Source organism: Scyliorhinus torazame, chromosome 18 (genome assembly GCF_047496885.1).
Source record: "Scyliorhinus torazame isolate Kashiwa2021f chromosome 18, sScyTor2.1, whole genome shotgun sequence".
NCBI lineage: Eukaryota > Metazoa > Chordata > Chondrichthyes > Carcharhiniformes > Scyliorhinidae > Scyliorhinus > Scyliorhinus torazame.
Window position 1 is genome coordinate 132971897 of NC_092724.1, and position 14278 is coordinate 132986174.

Here is a 14278-nt window from a genome sequence, read left to right on the forward strand (position 1 = left end):
CCCCCGGGTGACAGAGGTCATTGTGGATGGCCGGGAGTCGGTCACCTTGCGTGCTGGTGCATGTGCCGCGGGACAGGGTATCTGGGGGCTCGTTGAGTTTCCCTGGACGAGAGACAATATCGTAGTTATAGGTGGAGAGTTCGATCCTCCACCTCAAGATTTTATCATTCTTGATCTTGCCCCGCTGTGTATTGTTGAACATGAAGGCTACCGACCGTTGGTTGGTGACGAGGGTGAACCTCCTACCAGCGAGGTAGTGCCTCCAATGACACACAGATTCCACAATGGCTTGAGCTTCGTTTTCGACTGAGGAGTGGCGAATCCTGGAGACGTTGAGGGTACGGGAGAAAAAGGCCACGGGCCTGCCTGCCTGGTTAAGGGTAGCGGCGAGGGCGACCTCTGACGCGTCGCTCTCCACCTAGAAGTGGATGGACTCGTCCACCGTGCGCATTGCGGCTTTGGTAATATCTGCCTTGATGCGGCTGAAGGCCTGGTGGGCCTCAGCCGTCAGGGGGAAGATGGTGGCTTTGATCAATGGGTGGGCTTTGTCCACAAAGTTGGGGACCCACTGGGCATAATACGAAAAGAACCCGAGGCATCTTTTCAGGGCCTTGGGGCAGAGGGGAGGGGGAATTGCAGGAGGGGCAGCAGGCGGTCGGGGTCGGGCCCTAGGACTCCGTTTTCCACAACATAGCAGAGGATGGCCAGTCGGGTTGCGCGGAAACCGCATTTCTCCTTGTTATAGGTGAGATTGAGGGCTTGGGCGGTTTGGAGAAACTTCTGAAGGTTGGCGTTGTGGTCCTGTTGATCATGGCCGCAGATGGTGACATTGTCCAAGTTCGGAAATGTGGCCCGCAGCCAGTACTGGTCCACCATTCGGTCCATCATTTTTTGCAAGACCGAAACCCCGTTGGTGACGCCAAAGGGGACCTGGAGGAAGTGGAAGAGGCGGCCGTCTGCCTCAAAGGCCATTTAGTGGCGATCTTCCGGGCGGATTGGAAGCTGGTGGCATGCGGACTTCAGATCTAACATGGAGAACACCTGGTAGTGTGCAATCTGATTCACCATGTCCTTTATCCGGGCAAGGGGGTACGCATCGAGTTGCGTGTACCGATTTATGGTTTGGCTGTAGTCTACAACCATCTGGTTCTTTTCCTCGGTCCTGACGACCACCGCTTGAGCTCTCCAGGGGCTATTACTGGCCTTGATGACCCCCTCCCTCAAGAGCCGATGGACCTCTGACTTGATAAAAGTCCTGTCCTGGGCACTGTACCGCCTGCTCCTGGTGGCGACGGGTTTATAGTTGGCGGTGAGGTTCGCGAAGAGCGGGGGAGGAGCGACCTTAAGAGTCGCGAGGCTACATACGGTGAGAGGGGGTAGGGCCCGCTGAACTTCAGGGTCAGGCTCCTGAGGTTACACTGGAAGTCCAGTCCCAACAGGAGAGGAGCGCAGAGGTCGGGGAGGACATATAGTTTGAAATTGGCGTACTCGGTGCCCTGTATCGCGAGGTTCGCGACACAGTACTCCTGGATCTGCACCGAATGTGATCCGGAAGCGAGGGAGATTGTTTGGAATGCGGGAGAAATCTGGAGAGAACAGTGCCTTACCGTGTCTGGATGTACAAAGATCTCCGTGGCTCCCAGAGTCAAACAGGCAGGGCGTTTCGTGCCCATTGACCCAGACGGTCATCATCGAGTTCCTGAGGTGCTTGGGCCGTGACTGGTCGAGGGTGACAGCGCCGAGCTGCAGGTAGCCGGCGTGGTCGGAGGTGGTGGGGTGGTGCCAAGATGGCTGCCCCGTCGGTCGCACATGTCGGGCGGCATTAAAGATGGCGGCCAAGATGGTGGCCCCCATGAGTCGCACGTGTTGGGTAGGGTTAAAGATGGCTGCCCCCACGGACAGCACGAGGCTGATGACGCGTCCGATGGAGAAGGTACCAGCAGGCACACAGCCACGCTGCGGGGTCTGCGAGCTTGTGAGTCTGAAAGTCGGGCCTGTGATTTGGAAGATTTGGATCTGGCCAGGCAGACTTTGGCAAAGTGTCCTTTCTTGCTGCAGTCGCTACAGGTCGCGTTCCGAGCCGGGCAACGCTGCCGGAGGTGCTGGTTCTGGCCGCAGAAATAGCAGGGCAGCCCCCCAGGTTGGGCGGGCAGCCGCGCGGCACAGGCCTGGGGCACCCTCTGGTCGGGTGTCCATGAGGGGAAAGCATTGAGGCTCTGAAACACTACTTCTAAGGAGGTGGATAGTTTTACCGTCTCTTCTAGGTCGAGGGCGCCTTTTTTGAGCAAGCGCTGTCTGACGTAGTTGGACCGGACTCCAGCCACATAGGTGTCCCGGATGGCGAGTTCCATATGCTGCGAGGCCGCGACGTCCTTATAATTGCAGTTTTGAGCGCATACCTTCAGATCGCGTAAGTATACCTCCAGCGATACCCCGGGGCGTTAACGACAAGTGGTGAGGAGATGCCTTGTGAACACTTCGTTCACCGGCCTCACGTACTGCCTTTTCAGGATCGCGACCGCGTCTGCGTACGTGGTCGCTTCCTGGATCTGCACGGAGATTTTGTGGCTCACCCGGGCATGGAGGAGACTCAGTTTCTATTCCTCAGTGACGGTGGGTGAGGAGGAGGTGGCGAGGTAGGCCTCAAAACAGCGGAGCCAGTGCAAAAAAATTCCTTTGGCTTCTGCTGCCTGAGGGTCAGGTTCCAGTCGATCAGGTTCGAGGGCTGCTCCCATAGCGATATTGTAGCTGATTAAATTGATGCGACCATCAATTCACACGAGACGGAGAGTTGAAGCGAACAGTGGTTTTAATCAGCTAGAACTGTGCCTGCCTGCGACTGCTCTGTACTGAGTGCCGCCTACAGGCTGCAGATCTATATACCTCCCCTGAGGGGGCGGAGCCAGAGGCGGGGCCCACAAGGGCACAAACATAATACAATGTAAGGTAATGTAATACAATGGTGGGCCATAGGCGGAGCCCACAAGGGCATCAACGTAATACAATGTGATGTAATGTAATACAATGGTGAATGGTAGCAGTAATACATTCACCACATTTTTAAAAAGCATTAAAACGGTGCCCCATTGACTAAATGGGTCAACGTGCCACCCATGCAGCACCAAGCCATTCAAATCACAAATGTCTGAGGTATGATTTAGGGGACAGAATTTTTCCTGTATCTGGCCGAGTGCGGTAGCTGGTGGAAAAGTGGGGTTCAAGCCGCTGGCCCCAATGGAAGCTTCCTCCTCTGTATCATTGGGAACAGTGAACAAAAACAGCAAGCGGTAGGTCCCACAGCGTCACACTGGCGGGGCAGACTCTGATAGCGCTTGCCCCACCAGCAACACTCTTTTTTAAAGATCGAGGTGCCATTTTGTAAAGTGCCCGATGCACAAATGTTCATGTGGAACCCCCACCCCACTCCAAACACACAACCACCATCCGGGCGCTGCCAGAGGCCAGTGCAAAGGGAAAGGTGTCTGGACAATACCAGGGGGCAGTGGCCAGGCAGTACCAGGGGTCAGTGGCAGGGCAGTACCAGCGGCAGTAGGCCAGGCAATGCCTGGTCAAGACTCTCGCCCCCTGAGCGATGGACTCACGTACCCCCGTGCTGTGGAGAAAGAAAATCGGCCCGCTTCCACTCTGATTGTTGTCGGCTGGCTCAAGTGCAGGTGGCAGCCTCTGAGCATACATGTGTTGATTGGCTCCTAACGAGAAGGCTGCTGGGGCCAAGGCTAATGTAACAAGGTTGGCAACAGCCTCAAAACGAAGTCGGTAAATTTACTGCCCCACTGACGCTCTGTCCATTTGATAGGGGTGTGGGACACACGCCCTGTGATTAGTTTTACTGGTGAAGCAGATGAAGAGATCTTGAAAGGTTATGTTTGAAAGTATTTCCGGGGGTGGGGGCCGGGGTGGGGGGGCTGCCATTCCATAGGGCAGGGACTCACTTTAGGTACCTGCGGGTTACCCAGGAGTGGGGGTGGGTGGGGGGGGGGGGGCGGGGGGGGTGCTCCGCAGGTACAACATTTCTAGTTTGATGGGGAGAGTGAAAGCTGATCTGGCAAGATGGATGCTCTCCCTCTGTCACTGGCGGGTCGGGTACAGGCGGTTAAAATGAACGTGTTGCCGCGATTTCTGTTTATTTTTCAATACCTGCCGATTTTCCTGCCAAAGGCTTTTTTCAGAGAGATTGAGGGAAGGATTATGTCGTTCATATGGGGAGGGAAGGTGGCCAGAGTTAGAAAGGTGCTGCTACAATGGGGAAGGCAGGCAGAGGGTTTGGGTCTTCCGAGCCTCTATTACTACTGGGCGGCGAATGTGGAGAAGGTGCGGAGCTGGGTCAGAGGGGTTGATTCCCAGTGGGTCAGAATGGAGGAGAGTTTGTGCAGGGGGTCGGGATTGAAAGCACTAGCAACAACGCCGCTCCCGATAGCTCCGGGGAAATACTCAGGAAGTCCGGTAATAATAGCTTCATTGAGAATTTGGAGGCAGTTTCGCCAACACTTTGGGTTGGGGGCAGGGTCAAGGGAAATGCCGATTCGAGGGAACCACAGATTTGAGCCAGGGAGGTGGTATGGAAATTTTCGGAAATGGGAGGAGAAGGGGATTAAGACACTAAAAGATTTGTTTCTTAGGGGTCGGTTTGCAGGATTGAAGGAGCTGGAAGCGAAGTATGGGCTGGAGCAGGGGGAAATGTTTAGATACATCCAGGTTCGAGATTTTGCCAGAAAGGAGATACAGAGCTTCCCGGTGGAGCCGGCCTCCACATTGCTGGGGGAGATGCTGACGACAGGAGGACTGGAGAAGGGGGTAGTGTCAACGGTTTACGGAGCTATTTTGGAAGAGGAGAAGGCACCACTGGAAGGGGTCAAAGCAAAGTGGGAGGAAGAGTTGGGAGAGGTCATAGAGGAGGGGGTCTGGTGTGAGGTGCTCCGGTGAGTGAATGCCTCCACCTCGTGCGTGAGGTTGGGGCTGATACAGCTGAAGGTGGTATACAGAGCACACCTCACGAGGGCGAGGATGAGCCGATTATTTGAAGGCGTAGAAGATGTTTGTGAATGTTGCTGGTGGGGGGCCCCGCTAATCACGTTCATATGTTTAGTACCGGTCCAAAGCTAGGGGATTACTGGAAGGAGGTTTTTAGGGTAATTTCTAAAGTGGTGCACGTGAAACTGGACCCGGGCCCCCGGGAGGCCATATTCAGGGTGTCGGACCAGCCAGGGTTGGAAACGGGTGCGGAGGCAGATGTTATAGCCTTCGCCTCCTTGATCGCCCGAGGGCGGATCCTGATGGGTTGGAGAGCAACCTCTCCACCCTGTGCCCTGGCGTGGTGGGGGGCCCTGTTGGAATTCTTGACTCTTGAGAAGGTTAAGTTTAAACTGAGGGGAAGGATGGAGGGGTTCTACAATTCATGGGCACTATTCATTCTGCACGTTCAAGAACTGTATAACATCAAACATTAGTTGGGGCGTGTGGGTGGGAGGGTTGGGGGGAGGGGGGCTGTGTGTGTTAATGGCGACTATGGGTGATCCCTAATTCCTTTTTGTCATTTGTTTGTGTGAACATGTGGGCTAATGTTTGGGGTTTGTTGGGAGGATGGGATCGTTGTTATTGATATGGGGATTGACGTATTTGTTTACTGATTATTGTTTATTGTTGGTGGGTGTAAATTTGGGAGAAAATGTGAAAAAGGAGGAGAATAAATTATTTTTTTTTAAAAAATGTTTGAAAGTATTACTTGTGGAGCCAGGCAGAGCAGTAGTGTGAACTGAACCAGGATGTAATTTTGCTTTGGGTGGTTCACTGGCTCTGTTAAATATGTCCAGGCCTTAAGATGGCCCTTGGCAGCGGAGTGGGTGGACTGCCCAAAATTCAATATCCCTCCATCTCACCAGAGTCAGTGGATGAATATCCCACCTTCAGCCAGTAATAGCACTGTGAATGTATGATATTTAAAGGATACTTTTAACATCTTTGTTTTCAATCTGGAATAAGCTGCAGCTTTGACCTGTCACCATGTTAAACCGGAAGAATGCTGTTTACATGCCTGTTGCACAGGCAAATTCCATTGGCGTGGCTGTTTAATAACATGGTGCAGTGAAAGAGATCTTTTATTAGCTACCAATCCAAGGCCAAAATGACAGCCACTGATACTGATCTACATCACTTTATTTTATTCGTGCACGGTGTGTGGGCATCGCTGGGAAGGCCAGCATTTGCTGCTCATCCCTAACTGCCCTTGAACGAGAAGTTTGCTCAGCCATTTCAGAGGGAATTCAACAATCAACCACATTGCTGTGGGTCTGGAGTCACATGAAGACCAGGTCAGGTAAGGATGGCAGGTTTACTTCCCTAAAGGCCATTAATTGTTATTTTAATTTAGAGTACCCAATTCATTTTCTTTTCCAATTAAGGGGCAAATTAGTGTGGCCAATCCACCTACCCTACACATTGCATGGGGCAAAACCCACGCAAGTACGGGGAGAATGTGCAAACTCCACACGGACAGTGACCCAGAGCCGGGATCGAACCTGGGATCTCGGCGCGTGAGACAGCAGTGCTAACCACTGCGCCACCATGCTGCCCCTCTAAAGGCCATTAATGGTGGGTGTTTAAGCCAATTGACAATGATTTCATGACTTTTTCACTCCAATTTATTATTTAATTTAAATGTCACCATCGGCCATGGTGGAATTCAAAACCATGTGTGGGATTCTCCAATAATGGGGCGATGTCCCCACGCCGGCGTGAAAAGTGGCGCCAACCACTCCGGCGTCAATGGTCCCCGATAATGGGGAATGCTCCCCTTCCTAGGGGGCTAGATCGGCACCGGAGTGGTCCCCGCAGCTCCAGCCGGCGCTGAACGGCCAGCGCGCGTTCGCGCATGCATGGACCGGCCGGCGTGATTCCGCGCATGCGAGGGGGTTCCCTTCTCCGTGCCAGCCCCCGGGCAATATGGCAGAGCCCTACAGGTGCCCCGCGTGGAGGAAAATAGGCCCCCATGGAAACAGCCCACCTGCCGATCGGTATGCCCCGATCGCAGGCCAGGCCATCGTGGGGGCTACTCCAGGGGTTGGATCCCTCGCCCCCCCCCCCTCCAGGACGGCCCCCGTAGACACACCTTCCAGGTCCCGCCATGTGGGGCCCGGAGAATCGCCGGGGGGGGGGCCACTTTCAACGGCCCCTGACCGGCGTGGCGGGAATCTCGCGGGCACCCGAGAATCGGCGGGGGAGAATCAGGAAGCCGGCGTCGGGGCGGCAGGACGCAAGAACGGGGATTCTCCGACCCAGTGCGGGGTCAGAGAATCCCGGCCCATGTCTCCAGAGTATTACCCTGAGTCTTTGGATTACTAATCCAGTGACAATACCATTACGCCATTGCCATTGCACCCCACTATTTTAATATTAGCAGCAGCCTACTGATATTCTCGGAGTGATTCTGATGTTAAAGGTGTTATACCGAGGCAGTAACAGATAGAAAAGTGATTGTTCCACTGATGCATTTCAAGTTACTTAATTCAAAAGTTTTTTACCTATAAGAGGGCCATCGATTTTCTAATGAACCTAATTGGCACGGAGGTTGTTAGAACAACTTGTCACTGGGGCATCTTTTGAAGGTCACAAAAGTTTCATTGCTTTTCAGAACAAGTTTTGATCAGAATAATGAAGAGGTCACGAGGCACCTGGAAGGTGTATAAATGCTGGAGTGAATTCACCCCACTGTTTTATGAGATTTTGGCCACGATTCAGCCGATTCCAAACTAAGTTCTGCTACCAATGGGAAAACATTTAAGTGTTCATCCACGTACTTTTTAATGGTTGTGAAGTTTCTCACCTTTATGACCCACCCAGGCAGTTAATTCCAGGCTCCCACCACCCTCTGGGCGAAATAATGCTTCCTCAAATCCTGCCCCTCATCTTAAAATTATGTTGCCTTGTTATTGACCCTTCAACTAAAGGGAACAGCTGCTTCCCATCCACCCTGTCCATACCACTCACAATCTTATACACCTCAATCAGGTCCCCCCTCAGCCTTCTCCACTCTGAACATCCTGAGCCTATCCAGCCTCTCTTGGTAGCTCAAATGCTCCATCCCCAGGCAACATCCTGGCGAATCTCCTCTGCACTCTCTCCAATCACATCCTAAAGTGAGGTGACCAAAACTGCACACAGTAGACCAACAATGGCCTAACCAAAAATTTGTACAGCTCTAACCTCCCTGTTCTTTAATCTATGCCATGACTGGTAAAGGCAAGTGATCCATATGCCTTCTTAACTACCCTGTTAACCTGTCCTGCTGCCTTCAGGGATCTGTGGACAAGCACCCCAAGATTCCTCTGTTCTTCTGAGTTCCTCCAGTGTCCTGCCACCCATTGAGTACTCCCTTTTCTTGTTACTCCTTCCAAAGTGCATCACCTCGCACTTTTCGGGTTTAAATTCCATCCGCCACTGGTCTGCCTGCCTATATCTTCCTGCAACCTAAGACCTTCTTACTCATTATTAACCATCCGCAAACTTACTCATCTATATTGTTTATATAGATCACAAACATTACGGGATCTAGCACTGATCCCTGTGGATCTTTAACAGTCTCCTGTGTGGGACCTGTCAAAGGCTTTGCTGGAATCCAGATAAATGACATCAACTACACTTCCTTCATCTATGCACCCAATCACCTCCTCGAAAAATTCAATCAAATTCATGAGGAATAACCTCCTCTGACAAAGCCACGCTGACTATCCCTGCCTCCCCCAAGTGGAGATTAATTTTCTCCTTCAGAATTTTCACCAATAGTTTCCTCACCACTGATGTGAGACGCACTGGTGTGTAATCCCCTGGTTTATCTCTACCACCCTTCTTGAAGAGTGGAACCAAATGAGCTGTCCTCCAATCCTTTGGCACCTCCCCTGTGACCAGAGAGGAATTAAACAACCAGAGCCCCTGTAATGTCCTCCCTTTCCCCCCACAGCAGCCTGTTGTACAACTCATCTGGACCTGGGGATTGGCCCAATTTTAAGCTCAACCAAAACCTCCAAAATCTCGTCACTCCCTATGTCAAACTATTCAAGAACCTCACAGTCCCTCTCCCCAAATTCTTTACCTGCATCCTCCTTCTCCCAAGTGAAGACAGATGTGAAGTACTCATTTAACACGTACCAATGTCCTCCAGCTCCACATACAGATTGCCCCCTTGACCCCTAATGGGCCCTACTCTTTCCCTGGTTATCCTCTTCCCCTTAATGTACTTACAGAATATCTTGGGCTGACGTTTACGCCGGGAGAGGCATCAAAGAGTTTCAAGGCTACAGAGGGAAGACTATCACCTTCATCTGGCAGATCATTCATATTGACATGCTTGGGGAGACATCAAAGAGTTCCAATGCATCAACGGGAAGGCTTTTAACTACAACGCAACATGCTGAAAGACAGTTTAATGGTTTTCAAAGTTACAGAGGGAAGAGCTGCCACACAATCCCCATCCTGCGAAAGACCCCCGGCCTCCACCTCTCCTAGCCTCAGCACCATAGAAGTCAGTGTAGAGAGGGTACTCACCCCTTTGCCTCCCCTTGGAGTCCACGGTGCCTGGTCTCCACTTGTCAGGAGCAGGAGAGATTGGTGCCCGTGAGACCTCCAGCTGGAGCAGGAGGGGGGGGGTTGGGAAGAAAGAGGGTGCATACTGGGAGGCCGGAACATCCAGCCTCAAACCTGGTAATTAGATTTAAATTCATGTTGATTTGTTGTAGTCAGGTTCTCACCCGTTCTGACCGAGTACCTGATCAGGCCGGGAGACTCGCAAAGGGTTTGACACCCAGCGGGAATCCTGCCAAGGGCTGGATTCTCCGATTCTGAAGCTATGTCCTGTTGCCAGCGTGGGAACGGTGCGTTTTATGACCGAAAATGCAGCATAAAACGGCCACCAATCTTTCATTTGGCTGGGGGCTAGTAGGGGCTAGTGGGGACTTCAAAGGGCCCCTCCCCTCCACCGGCCACAACACGTACTTCCTGAACGTGATTGACGAGTACTCCCGGTTCCCATTCGCCATCCCCTGCCCCGACATGACCGCAACCATCGTCATAAAAGCCCCCCACAGTATCTTTACACTGCTCGGTTTCCCCGCCTACATACACAGCGATAGGGGGGTCCTCCTTTATGAGTGACGAACTGAGTCAATTCCTGCTCAGCAAGGGCATTGCCTCGAGCAGGACGACCAGTTACAACCCCCGGGGAAACGGACAGGTAGAGAGGGAGAACGGAACGGTCTGGAAGACCGTCCTACTAGCCCTACGGTCCAGGAATCTCCCAGTCTCCCACTGGCAGGAGGTCCTTCCGGATGCTCTCCACTCCATCCGATCACTGCTGTGTACCACGACCAACCAAACACCTCACGAACATCTCCTTGTCTTCCCTAGGAAGTCCTCCTCCGGGACCTCGCTCCCAACCTGGCTGGCAGCTCCTGGACCCATCCTGCTCCGCAAACACGTGCGGGCACACAAGTCGGACCCATTGGTCAAGAGGGTCCACCTCCTTCACAGTAACCCTCAATACGCTTACGTGGCGTACCCCGACGGCCGACAAGATACGGTCTCCCTACGGGACCTGGCGCCCGCTGGATCCCCACCCACACCACCATCCTCCCTCCCACCAGCGCACCCCACAGCCGCCCCCTTCCCAGGTGGATCGGTCCTCCCACCGGTCCCATCTAGGGGTGATGAAGCTGCCGAAGAAGCCAAAGTCACACTCCCAGAGCCACGGATGCCTGAGCTGGCGCCTGCATCACCGCCAAAACTGCGACGATCGCAGAGGACGACCAGGGCCCCCGACCGGCTAATTGCTTCATTTTGAATGTAAATAAATACTGTAAATAGTTGCAACATGTGACGAGGCAAAACACTGTACTAATGTATACCGGGTACCACCATAACCTCTACCTCTATATAACACGAGACCACCACCACCGCCGGACTCTTTTTTTTAACAGGGGGTGAATGTGGTAGTCGGTATTAGGGGTATTACGGCACCTAGGTTGATGCTGTAAGACCATTGGTGTGGGAGGTACCTGAGACAGGATGACCATTGGTGAAGCCTGCCTGCTGGTTCCGCCCAGTAAGGCGGAGTATAAGAGTCTGTGTCTCCCTAGCAGCTGCATTCTGTACCTGCGCTGCTGGGGGAAACATCTAGTCCAATAAAGCCTTCAATTGTCATCCAATCTGGCTTCTGGAGTTATTGATCGAGCATCACACTGCAACAAAATAAATCGTCTTCAGATATATCATTGTGTCACTTGTGCACAATATCACCATGGTTCTTCCTCCCGAAACACTTATAAAAAGGGAACACTGCTAAAACGGCCATCACAGATAATAACCTCTATTCAGTGAAATAGCAAATGTATAAACAGAATTTCAATTGTAGAAGTACTGGTTTTGAATGGCGCACAACTGAGAAAGAGCTTTACAAATCACTCATGGCTTATGTTACGCAATTTTCCTCATTCTGTGCTTTCCCGGAGCATTACCCTGAGTCATGGTCTCTTTTACTTCAACAATGCTTGCATTGGAAAGCACTGCATTCCTGACACGGTGAAAGAATGCTCAGAATTCACTTCATTTCCATCGCTGTACTTCATGTATCACTGTATCCCTTCTGGGAAACTAAAGTTAATTTCATGGAATGTTGCAGAGCTGTATAATTACAGAAGGCTGCACTTAAACCAAACACGCAGGCTTGCAGAACCCTGAAAGGCATAGCACTCAAATCCCATACATCACACTGCAGCCGAACCCCAAGTCATTATTGTCACTTGAAAGATACATTCTCGGATGACATGTACCGCGAATCAGTTAAGCAAACGTTCATTTCCATTTCAGAAAACATCTCACAAAGGCTTAATCTGCTTTCAAAGTAAAGCGACAACGAGATCAGGCCAACTCTAAATTTTAAACTAAACAATGAGGATCGCGCTGCTCACCTTTGGCTTTGGCGATGTATCGAATTTTGCGTACAATCTTTGAAAATAGATGTGTAATTATTACAGACAGCTAGATGCGTTAAGTGACCACTGGCATTCTATGCCTGTTTGCTCCTGTTGAATGCCTAGTGTTAACTTGTAAAGCAGTGAAACCTCTTTATTAATTACATTATAAAAATTAATAAACTTATAAAATGGATTTGCATGTTTTCCTATAAGCTGCCACCTGATCCTGTGCCAGTGTAATCACAGACATATCCTGAAACTCCTTTTCTTCAAAACATTTGCCAGGAAAAGGATTTTTTTCTCCCGATGCATTTTAGTTTACAATCAGTCAGCCACAACTAATAAAGCAGTACATTGTTTAATTATTTATTTTACAACCATCCGTTGTGAATAATTGTTATAATTTTTTTAATTGTAATTTGACATATCGAATGACTACACTTCTGTTGAGTTTAACGACTAGCCTGCCATCAGGAAATAACAACGGACCTGGTTGAAAACCAGTTTGAGTAATGTACCACAAAAGAAATGTTCCTGGAATGTTTGCAAAATACTTATATAAAGCCTCTACAGACTAATGCTTACAGGAGTTTACATAGTATTGCTTACCTCGGTATCAATGCTCAAAGTGCAGAAACTTCTCCCCTTCCTCCGATATGAGTGCTTGCTCTGAATGTTTTGCAGTTGCATCTCATCCCCTTGTCCCCAGACTCCTTGCTGGCTCCGGGTCCCGGATTCTGAGCCAGATTCCAGAGGAGAGAAGCTGAGACTTATGCAACTCTTAAATCCCCTTCAACACATGCCATCTGCGTGCACCTCCCAGATTGACAGCAGGGAGGATCAGAACACAGAAGGCTCGACACACAGACAGAAAAAAAAAATGAAAGAAACAGTAAGTGTGGAAAAAAGTGTCACTGGAATACGACGACAGATAGGAACGCACGCTGGGTTAAAAAGTAGAGCAAAAGCAAGAATCATAAACAGGAAACCAATTAAATGAAGAATGATGGATAGGTCTTGACAGAAAGACAGGGAAGAGTAAGTGCCCAAGAAGGCCATATAAGGGCGGCATGGCGACGCAGTGGTTAGCACTGCCGCCTCACGGCATCGAAGACCCGGTTTGATCCCAGCCCTGGGTCACTGCCCATGTGGAGTTTGCACATCCCCCCACCGTCCTCCGTGTCTGCATGGGTCTCACCCCCACACTCCAAAGACGTGCAGGGTAAGTGGATTGACCATGCTAAATTGCCCCTTAATTGGGAAAAAAAAAAGACAAAATAAAAATACAGTGTGCACAAGAAGAGAAAAAGAAAGGACGGACGTCTCCGGGGTTTAGAATGCAGTTCGGGCTGTGTGAAATGGTTGAGAGTGAGCATCAATGTATTTAGCTTGGCTGATCTGACTTCCCACCACATTAAAGCAGGAGCTAAGGCCACACATCATGGGAAACTCCCACTGGTTTCAACATCGCCCAGCCAGGCAATTTTGCAAGTGCCCAGCACACCCATTGGACCATCTGGATTAGGTAAGTATGTTTCTAATTGTCTTCATCTCAGAGGAGAGCAGGGGCTGCTGCCCATCTACTCATAACATCAAAGGTTAGTCAGAAAAGCACTGGCCGCACAATGTAGGTCTGGAAAAATGGGGGAGGGATTCTCCGCCCCGCCACTCCGGTTTGCCGGCCGACAGCGAGATTCTCCATTCCCACAGAAGGCCAATGGGGGGGCTGGATTCTCCACAGCCCCACGTCGAAATCACCGCCGACGCGGGGCGGAGAATCCACTTTCACGCCGTAAGCAGGCCTGGAGCCAGACTGCCGAATTCTCCGGGCCCCGAAAATCGGCGTGACCGCAGAGAACGCCGCACCGTCGGGTGGCCATTGCCAGAGGCTCGCCCAGCAATCCTCCACTCACAACTGGCCGAGTTCCTGATGGCCAGTGGAACTAACCACCTAGTGCCGGTTGGAATGCTGGCGTGGCGGCTGCGGACTCAGTCCACAGCCGCACTGGTCGGGGATGGGGGGATCGGAGGCCTTATAGGTGGTCGGGGATTAAATCTGCGCGGTTTCAGGCTCGGGCGTGCGGCCGATCGGGAGGGTCTCTTTTCTCCGTGTGGCTCCACGGTCCGAGTCCGCCATGGAGCTCGGCGCGGCCGCTGGAGGCCACCGCCGTGCGCATGCGCGGACTCCGAACCGGAAGTGCCCAGGCCCGTATCCGCAACAAAAACTGGGAGATTCACTCCGGGTCCCTGTTGGCCCCCTGCAGGGCATTGAATTTGTTCAACTTTTTGTAAGGAAT

General features: G+C 51.5%; 1 protein-coding gene across 1 annotated transcript in view; it reads right to left on the reverse strand.

Annotated features, from left to right (window-relative positions):
- c1qtnf1 (C1q and TNF related 1) overlaps positions 1 to 12781 on the reverse strand; it is a 44622-nt gene extending 31841 nt beyond the window's left edge. Inside the window, exon 1 of the mRNA XM_072483401.1 lies at positions 12591 to 12781. Within this exon, the coding sequence (XP_072339502.1) occupies positions 12591 to 12671 (81 nt within the window). The 5' untranslated portion in view covers positions 12672 to 12781. The remainder of the gene's footprint in view (positions 1 to 12590) is intronic.
- Between the last annotated feature and the right edge of the window lie 1497 nt (positions 12782 to 14278).